The 24800-nt window shown below is 48.9% G+C and overlaps 1 protein-coding gene across 2 annotated transcripts in view; it reads right to left on the reverse strand.

Annotated features, from left to right (window-relative positions):
• Positions 1-24800, reverse strand: part of PRMT3 (protein arginine methyltransferase 3) — a 777462-nt gene extending 752662 nt beyond the window's left edge. Inside the window, exon 1 of one of the 2 annotated variants that reach the window (XM_086959509.1) lies at positions 24691-24800. In XM_086959509.1, coding sequence (XP_086815635.1) covers positions 24691-24800 — 110 coding nt within the window. The remainder of the gene's footprint in view (positions 1-24690) is intronic. The other variant, XM_086959508.1, reaches the window with a different exon arrangement.

The following is a 24800-nucleotide window of genomic DNA, read 5'->3' on the forward strand; positions in this document are numbered from 1 at the left end:
TCAGGGAAGCCAGGAAGGGTTTCGCAGCGGTCGAAGCGCCTTGGGACCCTCCGGGTAAGTAGTGCGCTATATAAATGCCTATACATACATACATACACACACTAGTTGGAGATCACTGGGTCGGTTGCAGATATTGTTGACAGGGAAGTCCCATGCATGCCGGGCCAGGGTCTCTGGAGATGGTTCCCTCACACGGCTAAAACTAAAGTCACAAGTAATTTTCAGGACCTAGCTTTAATACAAGCAAAAAGGAAAATCAACAGGAACTAGAAGGCACCAGAATGCCCACGGGTGGTGGTCTGGCGTAGAGAATCGGCACGATGGAGGGAATATGAAAGTGCAGTGCTTCTGCTGGAAACTAGAAGTGGGCCTGGATCACTATATGTAGCCAAAGCCTGGGAGGCATTGGTGGAATGTGTTAAGAATCCAGACACCCCCCGCCAACAGTAGCATCATCGGATACTCCCAAGGGGCAGCCTGATCGTCAGGTGGCTAGTTTCCCACATATGAGGATCAATGAGGTCGATGGCAGGATGAGTCATGAGACCAGATTGCAGGTTTCATAGGAATATCCACAGCTGGGGACCTTCATCTAGAACTGAACTAGCTGAAAACTCAATTTGGACCAACCGTTGGTCGCTGGAAACTTGTGGAACTCTGCCTGTGCTGGTGGCCGCAGTCAAAAACCTGGGAGAGATCTTTGATAACACCTTGACTTTTGACACCAAGGTTATAGAATCGCGATCTCCAGCTTTTGGACTCAAGTCTGTTGAAGAAAAGTATTCCTTTGCTTTCTAAGGAGCTTAGGGTGTCAGCGGTGATTGCATTGATCACATCTCGCTTGGACTACTGTACTGCCCTTTATTTAAATGTAGATCAGTACTCTTTAAATAAGCTCCAGCGTATCCAAAATGCTGCAGCTCGACATTTCCTAGGACTGCCAAAACATCTCTCTGTCAGGGAGGGCTAGAGAACTCTCAATTGGTTAACAGTTATGAAGCGGGTGTCCTCAAAGCCCTGTTTATGGATCATTAAGCTGTTCATCAGCAAGGTTCTTGGTATCTTAGGACCACCTTCAACTGGTATGTTCCCAACAGACCTCTCAGATCGGCAGGTCAGCATAAGGTTATCATTCCCAAGAAAAGAAACCGAGAGAAAAAGAGAGAGGGATAGTTACATAAATAGGCGACAGACAGACAGACAGACAGACAGACAGACAGACAGACAGACAGACAGACAGATAGATAGATAGATAGATAGATATATAGATAGATAGATAGATAGATAGATAGATAGATAAGCAACCCTGGCACCTCACAAGCCTTTATGGGTTTCCTACTGAGGCAAAAGCTGTGTGCAAGGTGATCTTTGGGTGCGAGTGCAGAATGCTTTCACTTCCCTTCCCCGCCCCTTTCGCAAGATCACTGAATAACTGAGGGCAGCCCTACCCTGTTTTATGTTTCCTTTGCACAACCGTGCAAAGGATGAGCTGCAGGTACAAGACCAGCAGACTCCTTTTATTGCTACCTGTGAATGTGTGAACAATAAAAACACTGATGGGGCTGATAAATCTAAGCAAAGCAAGTATCTGTTGAAAGGATCTCCTGCTCACACTATGTATCTCTAGCAAATATTTAAAAGTGGGCAGGACTCACTACTAAGGATGGGAAACAATCCTTACCTGAACATAGTACCATTAATATAGAAAGATCAGGGAATATAAAAAAGAAACTGAAGGAAGCAAAAAATAAGATTGTAGCAGAGCATGCTCTTCCCACAACTGCATGGAGAAGCCCACAAACGAAAGCACAAATCTCAAGTCTGTGGTATGAAACATATCCAGGAGAAGATGGAGTATCAAACCAGTCACCTTAGGCACAGAGTTAGGGTTGGTGCTCTAGCAGTTCCATCTCTACTTCATCTATTACCCTGGATCATTGAACTACAAGAAAAGGAATAAGAAAGCCAGAACCCTTGGAAGGAGGATCTGCTGGATTTTTTCTCCAATCCAGCCTAGGATACCAAGGGCCACAGCCGCAGATAACCCTAAAAACAGGGCAGCACCTGTGGGCCACAGGCATCTGGAGCACAAGCGGTAACACACAAGTGATCACTGTGATGAGACTGACCAAATAGAAGACTGCGACTGACTAGACAAGATGTAGATTCCACTAATGTGGACTGGTCTTGAGCACGAGTTTCATCCATCTCTGCATGGCGCCAAGAACCCCAAGAGCGCAGCCCCACAATAACTAGACAGAGCGTAAAATGGACAACAGACAGATGGCACTATTCTAGTTGCGCTAATGATGAAGGACCCTCCCCGTCGGTTCCAGACACCTTTCTTCCCTTAAGTAAAGAAGATTGGGGTAGTGGTAGCCCAAAAATTGGGAAATTATCGCACCTCGTATTAACGTTTCAATCCAAAGTATACTTCACAGTGGGAAACACTACATGTCAATGCTTAATGTATATATAGAAAGACAAAAAGTTGCTACAGCTGTCCTGGCACCCTAATACCCAAAGTTGCCCCCGAACAACAGCCACGCTAATGTATAAAATATGAGCAGATAGAGGAACTGCAACGAGCACAGAACTATAGTGGATACTTGTTCATATGACAACGTGCTATACATACGTGCTATACATAATTCTTGTACTAGTAGTATATTATTATAACACAGTTGGTGTATGTGAGTGCATAGAAGTCCAGACAATGATCTGTTATGACAAAGAACCCAATTCTGTTTCCATTTAAAGTTGGTTTATTTTGAAGAAATACCGCCTCCAGAGAAAACTCAGCCGACACGTGCTTTGTCAATCTTGACTTTTTCAAGGCTGAAAGAATAGGTATATGTATACAACTCAAATACAATTAGATATTGCCAGATGATATAACCTTACCATCGAGGCCTCCTCAATACTTAAAATGAGGTCATGATAGAAAAATATTGAGAATGAAAATGAAAAAAGGAGAAAAGATCCTTTCTTCCCTTGAGGGACTACCGCATGACTATGGGTACAATTATGGGACACACTCATTGTTGGAACCCCGCCCCTCAATCAACGTCATGAGCATAAAGAAGCAAATTCCCAGTTTCAAGAGGAGATACAGAGTGTTTGAAGTATACTGACCAAACTGGGTAGATGTGAATCAATTACTGCAACAATCGGTGCCAAGTAAAGTAAGTATAGACTGGGGGTAAGGTCAGCCTGACCAAGGATTGATCCTGGTAATAATGGAGCATTAAACACGGCAAAGGATGTGATGTTGAATGGGGATGCGATTGCGTGTCCGGTGAAAACCAATTGGACTCCAATCTCAAACTGTAAGCAAAATAAGGGTAATTGCAAATTTTCTGCACAGCATAGTAAGTGTACTTTATTATGAAGATTGGCAGCAAGATGCGTGAATTTTAGAAAATAGTGAACTCAATATTTTTTATGTGTCTATATTTCTCCATCAGGTCTTGCATTCCTTAACCAAAATAACACTCTGCCTCCGGCTTATTAGTTAGTTTCCTTGACGTAACATTCTAATACCCGTCATCCTTAGGGTGCTCTTCCCCCAAGTTTTTGCCTGCCCAACTCCTCTTTTTGCTGCATTTTCTTGTTGACGTCAGGACACAGAGCACTTTACCACTGCTAACCAGTGCTGAAGTGCATGTGCTTCTCCCCTTAACATAGTGACATTAGTATAAACCGGATTGCTATATTTAATTTACTTTTAAGTCCCTTGTAAAGTGGCATACCATTTGCCCAAGGTCTGCAAACTAAATGGTACTAGTGGGGCTGCAGCACTGGTTGTGCCACCACACAAGTAGCCTTTCAAGTGTGTGCAATTTACGTCCACTTCTACTTGGCATTTAAAACCACTTGCCAAGCCTTAAACTACTCATTTATTATAAATAGGTCACCCCTAGTGTAGGCCCTAGGTAGCCCTATGTACAGGGTGCTGTGGTAGTAAAGTTTTAAATGTCCTGTTGATGCCAAACAGCTAAATTTGTTTTTCACAACTCTGTGGCCTACTCCTCATATGCTAGCATTGGGAGATGTCCTTAAACACTTTTAAATTGTAATTCATATTAGAAAGGAGTAGCTAAACAACGTTTCATATCTTTGAAATGGTGAATGATGAATCCTACTTAGTGGTAAAATTTGATTTGAAATTACTATTTTAGAAATGCCACGTTTAGAAAATAGACATTTCTTTGCTCTACTTTGCTCTATGTGCCTGCAACATGTCTCCAATACACGTGTGAACAGGGTGTGTCCTGTCCCCACACAAAGGACCATTTATCTCCCAAAGATAGCTTGGCAAACAGGGCTGAGATGAAAGGGGACCTGTGCAATTCAGTTTCCTTGCTGTGTTTCGGAAATAGTATGTAAGTATGCGTACTGATGGCAATTGCCTCTTGTTTCCAGTACATTGGGTCCTCGCAAAATCAGAAATTCTGGTCCTGTGCACATCTACCTAGCAGACTCAGACCCACGCTACAGTTAATGTTGTGCCACACAGTACCGATAGTCTCTCTTTAATCTTTTTGTCCCATACCTACCCCCCCTACCCCACACCCCCCCCCCCCGCCCCCAAAAAAGGGCTGCGCTTTGTTTTGGGAGAAGATATTCCTTGAATGGGCCCAGCCCTGCAGAGGGAGGAGGTCTCCGCGGTTGGACCCAGGTGAGTGCATGACAAGTTAAGCCTGCCTGCTCAGTGTCAAGCTACCAGACGATGAGCACAGGTTAATTGAAAGTGTGTATATAGCTTACCCGGACTAAGATTGTCATCCCTACTTGGACAGGGTTTAAACTTCTGCCAACTAGAGACCCAATTCCTGAACTAGTGGCAACTGTGGGATGGGTTTTAGGTCTGTGAAATATCATATAGTAATTCAGTGTTTACTACAACTCTATACCTAAGCCCAATTCAAGCCTTTTTCAATTCTCCCTGATTGTTCTTTTGAATTTTATGCTAAATTATATCTCTCCCTGGAGAAGCCACACCTGCACGAATCAAGTTTGAGAAAGCCAGGTTAGAATGCTAAACTGTGCAGCAGCTTAAAGATTTCTGCAAGTACTTTCGAGTCTCTACAAGGAGCTTTACCAGTAAGGTGCAGCTACAGAATGCTTTGAAGGCCTGGGCGGAGACCCAGGATGCAGAGGATGACATCCCAGAGGAGGAGGAGATTACCGAGGAGGAGGGTGTCCTGAGTCTGAAAAGACCCTAAGATCCATGTTCCCTCAAATACAACAAAATATAGGCAACGTGTCACCATCAAAGGGTAGGGGGTTGATGCTCTAAGGGAAACAGGAATCAGTATGACTATGGTAAGGAGTCATCTGGTGTCCTTACTATAGTTAAACTGCATTGATAAATCAAACAAAATTGATATATAATAATTTACATTCCTTTTCAATTTTTGAAATTGTTATTTATGGATAGTGGTTTCTAAGCAGTGAGGTTATGAAAAGTGGAGTGTACTCGAATTGTAAATGGCAATAACTATACATTAGTGCACCATTAAGGCCAACACTGCTAGGGCATATATTTTTTATCTTCGATGCAGGACTTCGCATCACAACTGCAGCGCTTTGGAAATACCACTGCATGGCACATCCTCGATGCAGGAGCTTACAACACCCTACAAACCAGGATTTAAGGGACTCTTCTTCCGCGGCCTAACTTGGTGCCTACCCGGCCCTTGCTCCATTGCAGTCAGCCTGAACTTATGACTATGTCCCTGGCGACCAGATAATCACAGTTGGAGCTATGTGCTTCTATGCATATTCCCAGAGAGCACATTTTTTCACTTTCAACAGTTGGCCTTGGAAGGGGCCAACAACTTTCTAGGAGTGGTAGTGGTTACCAGTGCACGGAGCAGTGTCTCCTCAAAGAGCCTGTCCCCAGAGGAGCCAAAGACAGGATGGAGGGAGCGGAAACTTAAACTTGAAATTAGAAAAAACAAGTTCTGGAGGAAAGGAGGCTGGCTCTGGAGGAGAGGAAGATGTCCCATGAGCTAAAACTCAGAGAGCTGGCTATAATTGCCCCACAAGCAGTGTCCAGCAATAGCAATGGTGGCAGCATAGTGGTTAGTTCAGAGTCAGGATCTCATAGGATTTGGTGCCCAGTTACGTGGGGGGTGATGACATACATAAATGGTTTGCAGTCTATGAAGTGGCTCCGAGTGTGCGCAAGATCCCAGAGGAGTTCTGGGGTGGTATTTTATGAAGGTATATGCCCACGGTGGGGAGGGATGCACTCCTAACACTAGATGCAGTGGTAGAGGACCAGACATGCTACACTGCAACAAAGACCACGTTAATCAATAAGTTTGGAGTGACCCTAAAAGGTATAGGCTCAGATTCAGGGCAGCCATAAGATGTCTTCACAAACATAGGTAGATTTTCTGGATTATGCCAATAAGGCGCTGAAGGGCTGGGTGAGGGGCAGCAAGGTTGATGATTATTCAGGGCTGTATAACTTGATTCTGTAGGAGCACATGCTAGATATTTGTTTTCCAGAGCTGTGTCAACACCTAGTTGATAGCTAGTTAACTGACCCTAGAAAACTTGCTGAGGAAGCGGACATCTGGGTCAGTACCAGAGTGTCCAAAAAGACATATGGGGGATGGGGGGGACTCCCAAAAGGGTGGTCAGGGATCCCACCAGAAGAAGGAGGGAGGGATAAAAGGACAAACCCATTGATGGTGACACGTTGCTATATTTTGTTGTATTTGAGGGAACATGGATCTTAGGAACCATCTCACTTTCACCCAGGGACACGAGGGTAACTCCGCTAAACACTCCCCCCCCCAATTAACTGGGACAAACTCCTCCCCCAGCACTACACTAGCACCCCAGATTATTTCCTCCAGTGGGAGGTGTGGCTCTTTTAATACACTTGTGATTCCCCTTGTCGTGTCCATACTAATTTCACTCATAGTACTTGATGGGGTTGGGCTGCCGACCTTTGTCAGGGTACGTTTTCTTCTGCTGAACAGATAGGGAACGAGAACCAGACCCTTTCCTCTGTGAGTTGCTTTGGGGGCCTTTAGAGAACTTTTTCATTTATCCCTCCCTCCAACTTCTGGTGGCATGGGTACTCATAAACCTATTCTAGCCTGATTATCCGTGTGGAGTTTGACAAAGAAGCCTCCATTAATGAATTTAATTCTAGATCACAAGAACATACCTTAAAGCTGGGGGGCCATATCTCCGCAGAGTCAGAGCTTTGTGCAAATAACAAGTGCTGGCAACACAGTTGTGTTTGGGAGGTAAATGTGAATAAGGCATGTTTAGCCTAGTTGTAGGGCAAGAAACAGCATTGTCTATGTATTGCCACTAAAGTTCTTACCATTGTGTTTTTACCCCAAAAAATAAATACTGGCAACAGGTCCATTAGAACTAGTATGTTTACACCTGGGAACGTTTACATCTGGATGTGCTGCAGATATGTTTGTGTCTGGCTACAATCTCGGGTGAATAGCGTGCTATAAAAATACTGATAACATAACGCCTCCATCATCTGTAATGGGACACCGTGCACTAGCGTCATGCAGGGGGTGTTTCTGGGACTAACCTTTGTTTAACACTCAAATGCAAATTACCTAAATGTACAACGGTTTCTCCACATGTGCTTAGTTTTTTGGGGACCATGTTTTACAATACTTTTGGTAATGATGCAAATTGATTGCGGTTGGCCTGGGTCTCACTGTGGGCCTTGTAAAAAGTGGACCGTGCATGCTTCAGTTAATTGAGGAATTATTCTGGGCAGTTGACTAAAACAGTCAGGATTGGTGTTATGAGGACAGAGATTACTGTGCTGCTGGGCTTGGACATACATTTAAAAAAAAGATTTGTTTAGTATTGGAGCGCAATGATGTTTAGAGTTGGGGCCTACTGGATTGTGTAGAAGGGGTAATGGGGACGTAACTTTAGATTGACTGGATTTTGTTTAGGGGTTTCAGTCTACTGATAGGGGCAGCATATTTGGAAATAGGCAGTCCTTCAGTTCTTTCAATGTTTTAAATAGTTGATTGGTTGAACTGCCTATTGCTTACACCTAAAATGTTAGAGGTGTCTTCTGGCATTTGTAATATGGTGGCTGATGAGTTGTCTGTTAGAGATAGATATATATTACACTAGGGTTGCTGAATGGACCTACATTCAGATTTTGTTGCCTTTTAGTCTAGGGCATGGGTACTCACAAACTTTCTGTCGGGGGCCAAAATTACAGTGTGGTTTGTGGCCGAGGGCCGCACCGTTAGAAGTGGGGTCAGTGGGGGGCAGAGTCAGTGGGAGGGGTGGGGCTATTAGCAGACAATCTTAATAGGCATTGCATAGCTTCATACCCACTTTGACTCCAATTCCAACACAGTCTCTATCTCTCTGTCAGTCAGCCAGTCTCTCTCAGTCAGTCAGTCAGTCTCTCTCTCTCTCTCTCTGTCAGTCAGTATCTCTGTCTCTGTCAGTCAGTCAGTCTCTCTCTTTGTCAGTCTCAGTCAGTCAGTCTCAGTCAGTCAGTCTGAATCTGAGTCCGTCAGTGACTGAGTCAGTCAGTGTCTCTCATTCAGTCAGTCTCTCAACCAGTCAGTCTCTCAGCCAGTCTCTCTGTCAGTCAGTCACTCTCTCTCAGTCACTCTCTCTGAGTCGGACTCTCTCTGAGTCGGTCTCTCTCTGTCAGTCTCTCTCTGAGAGAGGCTGGCTGACAGAGAGAGAGACTGACTGACAGAGCAAGAGAGACTGACTGACATAGAGAGAGATTGGCAGAGAGAGAGACTGACTATGACAGTCAGTCTCTCTTGCTCTGTCAGTCAGTCAGTCAGTCTCTCTCTCTCTGTCAGTCAGTCTCTCGATCGGTCTCTCTCTTTCAACCTCTCTGTCTCTCTCTGTCTCTCTCTCAGTCAGTCTCTCTACCATAATCAGACAGACAGTCTCTCTCTACCTGAGTCAGTCAGTCTCTCTCTACCTTAGTCAGTAGGTCAGTCTCTCTCTACCTCAGTCAGTCTCTCACTCACTCAGTCAGTCTCTCTCTTATTCAGACTCTCTCTGTCAGTCAGTTTCTCTATCAGTCAGTCAGTCTCTCTCTCTCTGTCTCTCTCAGTCAGTCAGTATCTCAATCAGTCAGTCTCGCTCTCCACTCCCTCTCTCCACTCTCTCCACTCTCTTTCGCTCTCCACGCTCCTCTCCCTCTCTCCACTCTCTCCACTCTCTCTCGCTCTCCACGCTCTCTCTCCACACTCTTATCCTCTCTCTCTCTCTCTCTCTCTCTCTCTCTCTCTCTCTCTCTGGGGGGCCATGGGTACATTACCTACAAGGTCTGCGTGCCCCCAAGGAAGGGCTACCGGGCCACTGGCGGCCCGCGGGCCGTACTATGAGTACCACGGTACAACACTGAACTCCACATCCATCTTCCTTGACAATATGTATATGTGGCATTCAGTATATATATATTGTTTCAACGTGAGAACATACACGCATGAATCAGATAAGACCCCCACTTGGACAGAACACCTTTCCAATATGGCGCCCACAGTGGCAAAAGGGGTATAGTCCTATGTTTATGTCAATGTTTATGAATCTGTTTATTTATTGGGATGTCTGATACTGACGAGTGACACACTGACGAAGGCTCACGCCGAAACGCGTCTGTGCTTATCTGTTCCCTTTGATTAAAACTTTGGTTGACTCTTGGACTACGAGTGCTGCCTCTTTCTTGTGAAACGAAGAAGAGTTTGAGCGATTATATATATATATATATATATATATATATATATATATATATATATATATATATTTTTTTTTTTTTTTGCACAACGTGCCGGTAATCCTGGGCTCAAGCTGCACAGCGGTCCCTTCCTCAAAACCGGCGTTTTTGAAGAAATAAATCCAACTTTCCTGTCCACCCTCCAGGGTACAGAAAAAGGTCGGGTTTGTTAACCTTTGTGGTAAATAAACACCTTGGAATATCTCGGAGTGTTCTGACCTTTTTCTGTACCCTGGAGGGTGGACAGGAAAGTTGGATTTATATATATATATATATATATATATATATATATTGTCAAGGTACATAGATTTTGAGTTAGATATAATAAATCTGTACTTACCCATGTATAATTAAACCCACAATATTCTGGGAGATTGTATATTTAGGGTTCAATATTTTTGCATATTAATATTTCTTTTTAATATTCTGGTACTATATCCTGCCCTGAGCTTAATTTGCAAAGGAATAAGTGCCGGGCCCAGTGGTTATTTAAGAAGCCCACTTCCTGCACTATCGGAGATCGGGGTGCACAATACCAAGGCTGCAAAATTCCACCTCATGCCTCTGTAATCTACCTCAGATAGTCCCTGCCTCTTTATTTCACTCTTGTAGGTTTCATTTCCATTGCTGCTTTCGCCCTCCGCTATTTTTTGTCTTTTTCTTCCTCCTCTTTCTCTCCTGTTGTGCGTTTCTCTCTTGTTTGCATCAAAATCTGTTAATGGAAAAGAAGTGCGGGTCCCAAAAATGAATGCCGGTGGGCCCCACCTGCAACCACCCGCTCAAATTAAGCACTAAATTCCTCCCTAAGGAGCGTCTCATCAAGCACCGCCAGGAGCCCCCCTGTTCTTGGTTTTCCTGGGCCAAAGTTTCTTCCAACACAGACAGTACCCCATGACCCGCAGCCACACATACATTTTTTATTTTGTTTGCAGATTTACATAGAGCGAACTTGACCCAAAGGTATTGGAGCGCTTTACATGAGCACTGGTTACGTTACACAAGGACACATAATGAGGGGCCCTGTTTACTCATCCCACAGCATGAAGTTTAAGGATTGCTTTACAAGGAACATTTTTTAAAACAAAATGGAAATTAACAGGATTTATAAAAAAATGTGTAAGTCCCTCCTAATTGCGAGGCGTTGCTTTTCTGAACATATTACTTACCAAATCTATTTCAAATGCCTCCGAAAATGACAAACAGGAAGTGCCTGGGGGCCGCGAGTTAATCGCAATACACACAACAAAATAAACAAACAATAGACCATCTCTGATGCCAGCACTGGTGCAGTCACTGGGTGCTGCGAAAGGTTGATGTTGGCTTTATATGCTGTTCCCATGAGGCACAGGGTCAGACTGATTTGCATATAGGCATGTCTGAACTGGGGTGGCAGAGTGGGCTAAAGAACGGTGATGGATTAAACCCAGATCTTTTGACTGGGTGTGAGTGTTTGATTGATTCAGATGCTCCGTCCATCACCACCCCCTTTTGTACCGCTTTTGGCCGCCATAAGTGTGGCAGGGTATGCTCAGACGTGAGTCCTCTGCTCACTTTGCCACTGGATTCAAGCAAGCCGGGTTGAAGACGGCTGGTATGCCAGAAACCGGTCCTCAGAAGCTTGTTTCCGGTCCAGGGAAGACATGGCTTGGCAGTTCGGGCTGGACTGTTCCCATGAGGCACAGGGTCAGACTGATTTGCATATAGCCATGTCTGAACTGGGGTGGCAGAGTGGGCTAAAGAATGGTGATGGATTAAAACCCAGATCTTTTGACTGGGTGTGAGTGTTTGATTGATTCAGATGCTCCGTCCATCACCACCCCCTTTTGCACCGCTTTTGGCCGCCATAAGTGTGGCAGGGTATGCGTCCCTTGCTCACTTTGCCACTGGATTCAAGCAAGCTGGGCTGAAGACGGCTGGAATGCCAGAAACCGGTCCTCGGAAGCTTGTTTCCGGTCCAGGGAAGACATGGCTTGGCAGTTCGGGCTGGACTGTTCCCATGAGGCACAGGGTCAGACTGATTTGCATATAGCCATGTCTGAACTGGGGTGGCAGAGTGGGCTAAAGAACGGTGATGGATTAAACCCAGATCTTATGACTGGGTGTGAGTGTTTGATTGATTCAGATGCTCCGTCCATCACCACCCCCTTTTGTACCGCATCTGCATCCTACAGCATTCTTACTGCAGCCTCTGTCACACATTCATACATAATTTTTATGACTACAATTTTCTTAAATTAATAAAATTGATGAACGCTAATAAACTAGATGCAAAAAAAATCTGCTGTATTGATATTTGGATGAGAATTAGTACCGAAATAAAACTGAGTTTCTTCTGACAGTAATTCTAAGGCTGATAAAATCGCCATACTGCTTGTGCTGAAGCAGTTTATTTTTTTGTTACTTAGCCCTTCATCCAGAAGTAGTATCAGAGCAGCATTATCTGGGCAGCTAGCGATGCATGTCACATTGAGTAAGGAGATAAGCATGTACAGAAACACAAACACTGACCTATTAAAAAACAATAAACAGGCACAAGGCAAGAACCCGGCACACCAGTTCCAGCTTTAACCTAAGTTTCTGCACAGAGCCAAACATTTAGAAGTTCATGGGAAGACTAAAATCCCTCCATGTTGTACAAAGTGTATGGAATGTCCCCCCCCCCCTCCCCCCACACACAGCAAACCACTAGACAGATGGATCATTCGATCCACCTTTGCATGGCCCCATAATGTGGGTACAGATCTTTCGGGTGTCCATGCTAATCTGCACTAACTCCCCTCCATGAACATCCTTGCCAGTGGCCTGGCAGAGTTACAAAGATAAACAATAGTTAATTTCTAATTCTATTTATAGAGCACTCCGTTTTTATGGTGCTAAGAACACATATATGTGAAGAGATGAAAGATGCCTAGAAATACAACCCATTCTGTCCAGACAGGACCAGCAGCTCTGTCTATGATTTGTAAATAAATGCTTGTTCGAACAACTAGGTTTTCACAGCTGTTCTAAATGATTCCAGATCAGGTTTAAAACAAAAAGGTAGGTGCGGGAGAGAGCTCCATCACACAAAGAATAAGCTAGGAGACCTATGACCGCCAAACCTACTTTTTTTTAATCTTGATATGTCCACCAAATTAGCCGAGGAGGAGCGAAGAATTTGAAATAGCTTGTATATGGACATGCTTTTTGATACAGATTGAGGGGCTAAGCCATGGATGGCTTTAAAAACCAGACAACAAGTTCTAAATAGCACTAGGTTTCTCGAAAGAGGGGTAGTAGGAGTGTTCCTGGTTAATTTTTATACCATTCTGGCTGCCATATTTTGTACCAACTTTAACTAAGTCAAATCCCCATTAGGAGGCTGATAGATCTAGTTAGCATACTACAACTGGAAGCCAATTACTACTAACATGATTGTCTTCAAAGCATCCACAGAAAATATGCATGCAATTTCCTAATAGACTGCAGGATAAAGATGCACGTTGAAACAACTCCATTGATGCGATGTTTCAGGGACAACTGGTTGTCCACAGTGACTCTCAAGCTTTTGCCATCTTTCATGGGTTAAGGAAGAAGTCCCATCTCTTGTCGCTAGTACTGTTGGGTCTAGAGCAGAGCATTCGCTTTTATTACTACTATTTCAGTTTTATCAGTTAGGTTTCAGGTGGTTGATTCTCATCCATCCGCAGATAAAAACACATAGTTTCTGATTCACAAAGGTAAGTTACACTTTTGAGGGAGTTGCACCTTGTAGTAAGTTACATGTCTCCACCCGAGTGTAATGCAATCATCTTACTCTAGTGTGGGTGGGTGACATCCCTCCCTAAACCTGTCCCTGACCCTTTCTAACTCCCAATCCCCTCTTACTCCTCCCTAATCCCATCCCCTTTAGTAGTAAGCCTGCCTCTTTCCCACTCACTTCCCCTTTGTCCCTCCCACATTTAAAATCTACACTTTTACAGAGAATTCCACACATATAAGTATAGGCAAAATGTTAATTTTTCAGTATATAGTTTGTATATTTTCTGTAGAACTGCAAAACGTACAACATAGTGCAGTTTGAAAATCAAGCCAATTGGGTTTTGAAAATTGTGTTGCAATGGGGCATTGTCCTCAAGACAAAGTAATATTTGAGGGCCTCCTATGTAGTTATGCAGCAGATAGCCTCTCTTTACCTCTCTTTACTTTATAAGGGATCTGATAGAGATATTAAATGTGTCTGGGGATAGAGCCCTGAGTGACTCCGCATTTGACCTTTATCCTTTTGGCTGTAAAGGGAGGCGACCATACTGCTTGTGTTCTGTTCTTCAGGTACTATTCTAGCCATACAAAGGAGGTACCAAAAATACCCTCAACATTGACCTACTGCAATGGAATTTATTATGATCAACAGAGTCAAAAGCTGCAGAAAGGTCTAACAACACAAGTGCATGTGTTGTGCGTGTATGAGGTCGTCTATGACAGTAAGTATTACTGTCTCATTGTTATGGCTAGTGTTAGAAATGGGGTTTCAGGTTGGCTAGGGTAGGCACCTAAGCCAGGCAGAACCCTTCACTCTACTAAGGGCAAGGGAGTTATGCACCCAAGATGACCCCTGCTCACCCTCTTGGTAGCTTGGCAGAGCAGCAAGGTGTATCCCAGAGGCAATGTGTAAAGAGTTTGTGCAACACACACACACAGCAGCAATATACTAGGCCCACTACAAAAGAAACTCCACACAAGGTTATATAAAAAATATCCTTTGTATTGTCAATAAAAACACATTAGATCACAATCACATGTATTACACTGTGCAACCAGGCACTGAAGTCTTGTCATGACTTCAAAGGGCTTATACATAAATCACTAGGCCAATCGGGCCTCTGTCATAAACATCAGTTAGAACAACCCAGTAGCTACTTATACAAACTGTACGTAGAATAACACATTATGCATTAACATAATCAGCAGTACGCCATAGTAACCAACTCTAGCAGGGCACACATCATGCTGGGTCTGGTGGCTCAGTGGACTAATCAGTCTACTGCAGGGGTCTGTGTTTGACCTCGTAGTCACAGGTACAAATCCTGGCGGGTCCACTCAGCCTTTCGTCCATCTGAGATTGATAAAATGAGTACCATAGAGTTGGGGAACAACAAGCATCTATTATTCAGATCCAAGATACCCGTAGTGGTGAACGTGCGCTTTACAAATACACGTTATGTTAATGTTGTTATGTTATAAACACATCCCTGCAAGATACAGGGGAGCAACCCTGGCAATGCAACATCCCCTACATATAAGCATCAGGACATAGCATATGCAAATGACCAGCACCACATGGATCCTCGTGCCACTAGGCCCTTTATCAAAACAACAAGAGCTGCCCCTGTGCTGTTATGACACGGCATGCCGAAAGTGACTTTACCTGCGTAGGCTACCTGCCCGCCTACCACAGGGAATGCGGCAAGCTTAATCAGGGGCATCCGTCGAGGTCTCAAACGTGCTTCATGCATACAACAATGGCCCAGAATAGCAGATACGAGTGCAGCTGTCAGCGACTATGGGGCGGCAGCTGCAAACAGGTCAGGAATGCGGAGCAATTCTAATCAGGGGCCTCCGTCGAGGTCTCACCCTGAGCTTCTCTGCTCCAGTCGGCCGGAAGACCCATCCTGGGTCTCCCACCTGTAACTTCACAGTGGGAGTGGCCTGCCAACTTGCTGGGCCGTCCTTGCGCCTCACCTCTGAGAGGGTGGAATAATTGGCCGACCATGGGAAGACTCTGATCGAGCCCCATCGGGCCGAGAAACCACGAAGCGACATCTCCATTCTTCCAGTGACCTCCGGTCGTCCACAGCTGATGGGAGCCCGCAAGGCTCTGCTTCCGCTCCTTGGTGTGTGGTCCCGCTTGTCCACGCTCAAGACCAGGCTCAGCCTGTGTCTGACTTCCGTTTTGTCTCCGCGTCCCGCTTTCCGGCCGGGACTTCCTTGCAGCGGCTGGTAACAGATGAAAAAAGGGTGAGGGAGAGCACTTTCAACACTAAGCTCTCCCCTCCAGCAGCCCCAAGCACCAGGGACCATGCAGCCCTCGACATGCGCTGCGTGCACCAACACAACACTAACCACGTGCTGTCTTTGGGTCCACAAAGGGGTGCTGTTCGCGCTCGTCCCCCAAGCAAAACACGGGAGAAGGAGACAGAGCTCTCCAGACCCTGTGCAGCGCTCCACACTCTTTGAAATAGCAGGGTGAAAATCCAGCGCTCACCTTGTGCCGCTTTAAATCACCTAGGGCAGAACTGGGCACAGGCAGGCCAGCACACTGGGTCCCTCAGCAGAGTGGAAGCCCTTTCAGCCACCAACGAGGCAACAGGTCAGTCCCAAATAGCAGTTCCACTTGGCACACGGCAGTCCACACAGTGTCTTCCTTCAGTCATGGGGTCACAGACCCCGTACTTATAGTCCAAAGGTCTTGTTTCTCGGGCAATTAAAAATAAATTTATGAGTGCACAACATCCTCCATTTACAGTGTAACCCTTGGCTCCAGGCACACCACAGGCGGGCGGAGCCAGCATTGTGGAAGGCAGGAACAGCCCAATTCAGGTGCAGGTGCTACTCCTCCTACCACTCCATATGAAGACCAGGCCTATTCAGATGCAAGGGAAGCTCCTCCCTCCACTCTTAATTCAGCCAAGGTCAATTCAGCCTAGCGCGGAGTCATTCAGGCAGGGCCGAACACACGTCATATCACCCCCCGGGCCCTGCCCCCTGTGACTGGCCGGAGTGAATGCACATCACCTCTCTTCTGTCAGTCAGCACAGATGGTCAATACACATCAAGCAGGGCACAAAGACACATAGCACACAGAAATTCCCACTGTTAAAAGTGGTATTTCTAAAATAGTAATAATAAATCTACTTTCACCAATAAGCAGGATTTATCACGACTACTCCAAACATGCCACGCTACCCCTCATGTAAAAAAATTACCACTGAAGCACATATTATGGAATCCCCAATGCATCCCTCTGAGAGGGCAGCTTCACAGCAGTGAGAAACCAAATAGGCTGTTTCTCACTACCAGGACATGCCACACAGTTACGGTACATATCCTACTTTTTACCTACACTGCACCATGTACATAGGGCTAGCTAGGGCCTACTTTAGGGGTGACTGATATGTAGTAAAAGGGGGTTGTAGACGTGGCACCCACTTTATATTCCACGTCACAGCAGCAGTAAACTGCACGTGCAGGCCCTGCAGTGGCAGAGGCCTGAGACAGGTTTGAAAGGCTACTTCGTTGGGTGGTGCAAGCAGCGCTGCAAGCCCACCACTAGCATTTAATATACTGGCCCTAGGCATATGAGACACCACTGTACAAGAGAGTTACAGGTAAACTAAATACGCCTGTTAGACGGACCGGGAAGGTCGGCCGAGATTACGGGGAGAGGTCTCCGGGGAGAGCCGCCTCCAACGACTGTACAGACAAGTAACTTCCCCCCCACAGACGGACACCACACAAGACTGAAGGTTAACGAGACTTTATATGCAATTCTTAGGTTACGATGGTATGATACAAGGAGGTCTGGACTCAGGGGTCCCCTCGATTCAAGTCTTTGGCTGAGGAAAGGGGTAGCGGGACAGTCTTAATTACCAATGAGTACGAAGTAGCTCTCAATCCTCGAGCTCGGCGTTGAGATGATCGGGCCGTGGAGGAGCCAAGCAGGTCCCGAGAAGGTGACGGTTACAACGGTCCGCGGCCACGCCAGCAGGTCCCGACGACGATGAAGACTGTAGGTTACGACGGCTGTGGCAGCGCCAACAGGCAGGATGATGGTGCACAGGACAGAGCTACGGCAGCGCCAGTAGTCCGTCCAGGATGAGTTCCTCTTTACGTCTCTCGACTCCAAGATACAACTGCCTTCCTGCTCTGGAGCTGCCCCAGTTATAGGGCTGGCGTGCTTTGATGTCCGGACCCTCGCACTTGGAGGTCGGGAGGTCCGGGATGAGGGAGTCCAGACACCCAGCAGGGGGGTGGAGCCAGCGCCCGGGGAGGTGATGGGCGAGCGGCACTTGGCGGGGGAGAGCCATCGGCACCTCTTTCTCCCATTGACTTGCCAAGTAGCCCGCTCACCTCCTGGGTGGAGGGTGGTGCCGGAATGTCTGAGGCCGGGCTAGGCCCAGGGTTGAGGTCGATCGGGGGCCAGGCGGCCTCGTGATGAAGTGTCCAAGATGGCGGCCCAGGCTGGGCGCGTGGGCCGGCAGTGGATCGGGCCCACGAGGTCGATATGTTTGAAGGCAGGGGTCCCTGAGGGGACGGAGGACGTGCAATGGTGGTGTGTGGTACTTGCGTGACCGGGCTCGGGCCTGGTCGAGCCGGGGGAGAGCGGCCCTTCACGTGGCCTGTCCAACATGCGTCCCCCCAGCTGAAGGCGGGGAGAGCTACCCATCCTCTTGGGGACTCTCCTCGTCGAGGCGGAAAAACCGGGACAGGCCATCCGCGTTGGCGTGATCTGGCCCGGGCCGGTGTTCGACTGTGAAGTCCATACCTTGCAGGGAGATGGACCAGCGTAGCAACTTTGGGTTTTCCCCCCGCATATGCATCAGCCACTGCAGGGGTCGGTGGTCGGTCTGCACCCGAAAGTGGGTGCCAAAAAGGTAGGGCCGGAGCTTCTTGAGGGCCCATACCACCGCGAAGGCTTCCCTCTCTATGGTGCTCCAGCGTTGCTCCCGTGGTAGGAGTCTCCGGCTGATGAAGGCCACCGGTTGATCGAGGCCTTCGGTGTTCACTTGAGACAGGACCGCCCCAATGCCCTGGTCGGAGGCGTCCGTCTGGACGATGAACTCCCGGCTGTAGTCGGGGGCCTGGAGCACAGGGGCGGAACACATGGCGGCCTTCAACTGTTCGAATGCCGTTTGACACTCTGAGGTCCAGTTCACTTTCTTGGGCTGATTCTTTGACGTGAGTTCTGTGAGAGGCCCCACTATGGTACCATAGTCTTTCACGAACCTTCGGTAATAGCCCGTGAGGCCCAGGAAGGCTCGTACCTCGGTTTGGGTGATAGGGGGCTGCCAGTTCTGGATGGCGGCAATTTTCAGCTGTAGAGGGGCCACTAGGCCGCTTCCCACCTGGTGTCCGAGGTAGGTCACAGACCCTTGTCCAATTTGACACTTGCTGGCCTTGATCGTGAGGCCAGCTCGCTGAAGGGCTTGCAGCACTGCTCGGAGGTGGTGAAGGTGCTCGGTCCAATGGTGGCTGTACACAGCGATGTCGTCGAGGTAGGCGGCGCTGAACCCTTCGAGCCCCGCCAGGACCTGATTGACGAGCCGTTGGAAAGTCGCTGGGGCATTCTTCATGCCGAAGGGCATGACCGTAAAATGGTAGTGGCCACCGGGGGTGGAGAAGGCAGAACGTTCTTGTGCTCGGGGGGTGAGGCCGATCTGCCAATAACCTGCTGTCAGGTCGAAGATGCTGAGGAAGCGGGCAGCTCCCATTCGGTCGACCAGTTCATCTGCCCGGGGGATGGGGTGTGCGTCTGTTTTGGTGACTTCATTCAGGCCCCGGTAGTCGACGCAGAACCGGAGTTCTGGTGTGGCTCCGGGGGCGGCTGCTTTGGGGACCAGTACGACCGGGCTGGCCCATGGACTGTCGGAGGGCTCGATGACCCCGAGCGTGAGCATTTTGGCCACTTCCGCCTGGATGCAGGCCCGTACCCGATCAGGTACGCGGTAGGCCCGGTGGCGGATAGGAGAGCTGTCGCCGGTGTCCACATCGTGCACACACCAGGAAGTGACACCTGGGGTGAGGGAGAACAGACTGGCGAACTGTGACAGGAGGGCTTGGCACTCTTGGCGTTGTTCTCTGGTGAGGGTCTCTGAGAGTCGGACCCCATTCACGGAGCCGTCCTGCTCCTGGGTCCGCAGGAGGTCAGGGAGAGGCTCGGAGTCGTCTTCAACCCCATTGTCTGTGGCCATCAGTAGGCTGAGTTCTGTTCGTGCAAAGTGGGGTTTCAGTCTGTTGGTGTGGAGAACTCGGAGTGGGTTCCGGGAGGACTCCATATCGATCAGATAGGTGGCATGGCCCTTGCGCTCGATTACCTTGAAGGGCCCCGTCCATTTGTCTTGGAGAGCGCATGGCTCCGTGGGGGACATTACCCATACCTGTTGTCCCGGTTCGAATTCAATGGATGAGGCGTTCTGGTCATACCATTTTTTCATGTCCTCTTGACTGGCCTCTAGGTTGGCTTTTGCTAGGTCTCGGAACCGCCGGGACTGGTTGCGGAGGGTGAGGAGGTACCGGAAGACATCTGGAGGGTTCTTGGCCGGAGGCATCTCCCAGCCTTCCTTGATCAGGCTGAGCGGCCCCCGCACTGGGTGCCCGTATAGCAGTTCAAATGGGCTGAAGCCTAGGGATTTCTGTGGGACCTCTCGGTAGGCGAAGAGGAGGCACGGTAGCAGCACATCCCACTGGCGACGGAGGGGCTCTTCCAATCCCCCGATCATCCCTTTTAGCGTGCGGTTGAACCGCTCAACAAGTCCGTTCCCTTGGGGGTGATAGGGGGTCGTGAATCGGTAGGTGACCCCACACTGTTGCCAGAGGGATTTCATGTATTTAGAGATAAAGTTCGTGCCTCTGTCGCTGACGACTTCTCGGGGGAACCCTACACGGGAGAAGATCCCCATCAGGGCCCGGCCGACCACTGGGGCTGTCACGGTCCGGAGAGGAACAGCCTCAGGGTAGCGGGTGGCGTGGTCCACTAGCACCAGGATGAAGCGATGGCCTTGTTTTGTACGCGGGTCCAGGGGTCCCACAATGTCTATTCCGACCCTCTCAAATGGGGTCGTGACTACTGGAAAAGGTTGCAAGGGGGCCTTTAGTTTGCGGCCGCTCTTCCCACTGGCTTGGCACGTGGGGCAAGATCGGCAATGCTGGTGCACATCGTTTCTCATTTTGGGCCAGAAGAAGTGGGTCACTAGGCGACTGTAGGTCTTATCTTGTCCCAGGTGCCCTGCCAGGGGGACATCGTGGGCCAGGTTTAGCAGAAAGTCTCTAAAGCGGAGGGGCACTACTAGTACTCGGTTGGCCCCCAGCTCGGCGATTCTTTGCTCGCTGTACAACAGATCACTGTCCCAGTAGACCCAATGAGTTCCGGAGGTATCCCCTGCGCTTTGGGCGAGCGCTTGTTGGCGAAGTCCCTCTAGGGAGGGACAGGTCTTCTGTTCCTGGCGAAATTGTTCTTGGGTGGGCCCCCCCTCTTGGGCCCACTGGTCAAGGTTAGCGAGGTCGGAAGGTTGAGCAGGTTCGAGGGGGGTGTCATGGTCGGAGGTCTCGGCTGGGGCGACCGGAGGCGGTGGCGCCGGCCATTCTGGTTCTTCCGGGTGATGGTTGGCACGGGCGGCCATGGACCGGGTGGTGACGCACGCCCAGTCCGGGACGCCTAACATCCCCAAGTGTTCTTTTCGCTCCACGGCTGCCCACGGGGAGCTCTCTAGGTCATTTCCGAGGAGGAAGTCCACGGGGGCGTCGTCTCGGACCGTCACCTTCAACATGCCGGAGACCCCTCCCCACTCAAAGGGGACGCAGGCCATCCGACACAGACTTTCCGAGTTGTCGGCTGATCGCACAGGGCAGAGAATGTTCAGTAGATATTGTTCTGGGGTCACCAGGTGACAGCGGACGGCTGTCACACTGGCCCCGGTGTCCCGAAGGGCTTCGGCCCGTTGTCCATTGATGCTCACCCATTGGCTGTACTTCCGGGTGTTAGCGGGTAGGGGGACCCGCGGGACCATGTCTCTTCCCCCTAAGCACGCGAGAGTCATGGCGGCTGGCTCCCACTCCTGATACTCTTGCTCGCCTGTTTCTTGTTCCTCGGAGATCTGTTCTTCCCCTAGTGCCGCGGCGGCCACTTGGCGGGGTTTTGGACTCTGATACTGCGGGCAGCTTGGGTCGTTTGCATAGTGGCCGACTCGTTGGCATCGGTGGCACGTGACATTGGCTCTGTACCCCGGTCGCGCCGGGGTGCTGCCCCGGTTGGCCGGGGGGGTGGTGCTGGTAGCGGGGGCGGCCGGAGTGTTGTCTCTTCCTCGTCCTTGGCCCCCTCCTCCTCCTCTGGGTCGGTAGTGACCATTGTTGTTCCTGCTCTGCTCGTAGGACCCATTCCGGCCCACTCTGGTGATCTCCCACCGGTCAGCTTCGGCTGCGAGCTGCCGGGGATCGGTTAACTTGCTGTCGAGGAGGTGTTGGCGTAGTTCAATGAAGCAATTGTTGGACAGATGCTCCCATACCATCAGATTGAACAGCTGCTCGTAGGTCGTGACGTTGTTTCCTTTGATCCAGCCTTCGAAAGCTCGGCTAAAGTACGTGACATAGTCCACCCAAGTTGTACCCGGGATGCGTGTGCAGTCTCGGAACCTCTGACGGTACATCTCGGGCGTGAGGCCATAGCGGGTGAGGAGGGCCGCTTTCATATGGTCGTAGGAGGTCATCTGGTGGTCTGGGAGCTGTAACAGGGTATCGCGGCCCTCATTGAGGAATCTGCCCCATAGGCCGGCTCCCCAATCGTTTCTATCGATCCGGTGTGCAGTCATAGCGATTTCATAGGCCTTAAACCATTGCTGGATGTCGTCTTCTCGGAAATATTCTCGGACCACATCCTTGGGGATGTGTACCTTTTTTTCCGTGGTCCCTGGGGTGTGTGGTCTCTCGGGCACCCCTAACTCTTTATTCTGTTTGCGCAGGTTGATCTCGGCTAGGTTCCGTTCGTGCTCGTACGCCAGTTTCTTTTCCTCGAGCTCCCTTTGTCTCTGTTTCTCCTCTCTTTCTTCTCGGAGACGTAGGTGCTCTAAGTTGATTTTTTGTTCGGCCAATTTGAGTTCTACGTCCATCTTGAGTCGGGCCATTTCTAGCTCGTGTAGTCGGGTTTTTTCTCTTTCTTGGATTTCGTCTTGCGAGAGACCGGTTCTTTGCCCTTCAGGGGCCGTGCTGGTTTTGTTCGCGGTGCTTTGCTCAGGGGCTTCGGCATCCCTGGTCTCTGCCCAAGATTCTAGGGCATGCTTAAAATCGTCCTTGGTGCTTAGTCCGGTGGTAGCGATACCTAGTTCGATGCAGAACTGCTTTAGTTCACGATGACTGTATTCCTCTAGTTTTTCCCTTTGGAACTTCTCAGTTGATCCGCTTTCTTTAGTTGTCATTGTGGTTCGTTGTGGGGTGAGCTACTCTCTGTACGTTATGCGGTGATTCGGATCCCGTCGCTGGCCACCAATGTTAGACGGACCGGGAAGGTCGGCCGAGATTACGGGGAGAGGTCTCCGGGGAGAGCCGCCTCCAACGACTGTACAGACAAGTAACTTCCCCCCCACAGACGGACACCACACAAGACTGAAGGTTAACGAGACTTTATATGCAATTCTTAGGTTACGATGGTATGATACAAGGAGGTCTGGACTCAGGGGTCCCCTCGATTCAAGTCTTTGGCTGAGGAAAGGGGTAGCGGGACAGTCTTAATTACCAATGAGTACGAAGTAGCTCTCAATCCTCGAGCTCGGCGTTGAGATGATCGGGCCGTGGAGGAGCCAAGCAGGTCCCGAGAAGGTGACGGTTACAACGGTCCGCGGCCACGCCAGCAGGTCCCGACGACGATGAAGACTGTAGGTTACGACGGCTGTGGCAGCGCCAACAGGCAGGATGATGGTGCACAGGACAGAGCTACGGCAGCGCCAGTAGTCCGTCCAGGATGAGTTCCTCTTTACGTCTCTCGACTCCAAGATACAACTGCCTTCCTGCTCTGGAGCTGCCCCAGTTATAGGGCTGGCGTGCTTTGATGTCCGGACCCTCGCACTTGGAGGTCGGGAGGTCCGGGATGAGGGAGTCCAGACACCCAGCAGGGGGGTGGAGCCAGCGCCCGGGGAGGTGATGGGCGAGCGGCACTTGGCGGGGGAGAGCCATCGGCACCTCTTTCTCCCATTGACTTGCCAAGTAGCCCGCTCACCTCCTGGGTGGAGGGTGGTGCCGGAATGTCTGAGGCCGGGCTAGGCCCAGGGTTGAGGTCGATCGGGGGCCAGGCGGCCTCGTGATGAAGTGTCCAAGATGGCGGCCCAGGCTGGGCGCGTGGGCCGGCAGTGGATCGGGCCCACGAGGTCGATATGTTTGAAGGCAGGGGTCCCTGAGGGGACGGAGGACGTGCAATGGTGGTGTGTGGTACTTGCGTGACCGGGCTCGGGCCTGGTCGAGCCGGGGGAGAGCGGCCCTTCACGTGGCCTGTCCAACAACGCCAGACAGGTGTAGACCAATCTTACCAAGTTTACAATAGAGAGCACATGTACTTTAGCACTGATCAGCAGTGGTAAAGTGCCTAGAGTCCTTAAACCACCAACAACAGGTCAGAAAAATACAGGTGGAAGGCAAAAAGTTCTGGGATGACGCTGCAAAAAGGGTCAAGTCCAACAGCTAGGGCGGAAGTCTGTTTGTAGTGGGTCTATGTAGTTAGCACTCTGCAGGTGGGGACTGATTTCCTGTGCCAAATGTCCTTGCAGTGCCTTCGTGCAATATGGCAGTAAGGAAATGTGGCAAAAATTCTTTAAAGTGTCAGGGTTGTCCCCCATTAATTTTAGGCGAGCTATCACCATAGCTCTTTTGAGTAAGGAAGGAATTCAAAACTATGAGTTGTGGTTCAGAAATTATAGGAATAAATCATTTGTATTACTTTAGGGGGGACACAAGTCATCCGGGGACCGTGATTTGATTCTATTCATCAGTTTCCCAAGTGATTATGTCTAGAGGTTTAAATGGAGATAGATAAGACTGTATATAGTCTTCCTTAAGATAATTAATTGTCAAATACTCAAACATTCCCTCGAAAAAGTGCAAATAAGAATGATTATTTTAAAGACCATTTGCAAACATTTTCACTTGATTTTTCTTAGTTACACAATTGAAAAAAATTGACAAACCTCTCACAAAATAGACAACGAGTCTCTATTTTAGGATCATCATCTTCCCAGGCAGCATCGTCTCCACTGTCGTACAGCTCAGGCATGTCGTTATCTCCTGCTTCAGACAT

This window comes from Lissotriton vulgaris, chromosome 2_2 (assembly GCF_964263255.1).
Source record: "Lissotriton vulgaris chromosome 2_2, aLisVul1.2, whole genome shotgun sequence".
Taxonomy (NCBI): Eukaryota; Metazoa; Chordata; class Amphibia; order Caudata; family Salamandridae; genus Lissotriton; species Lissotriton vulgaris.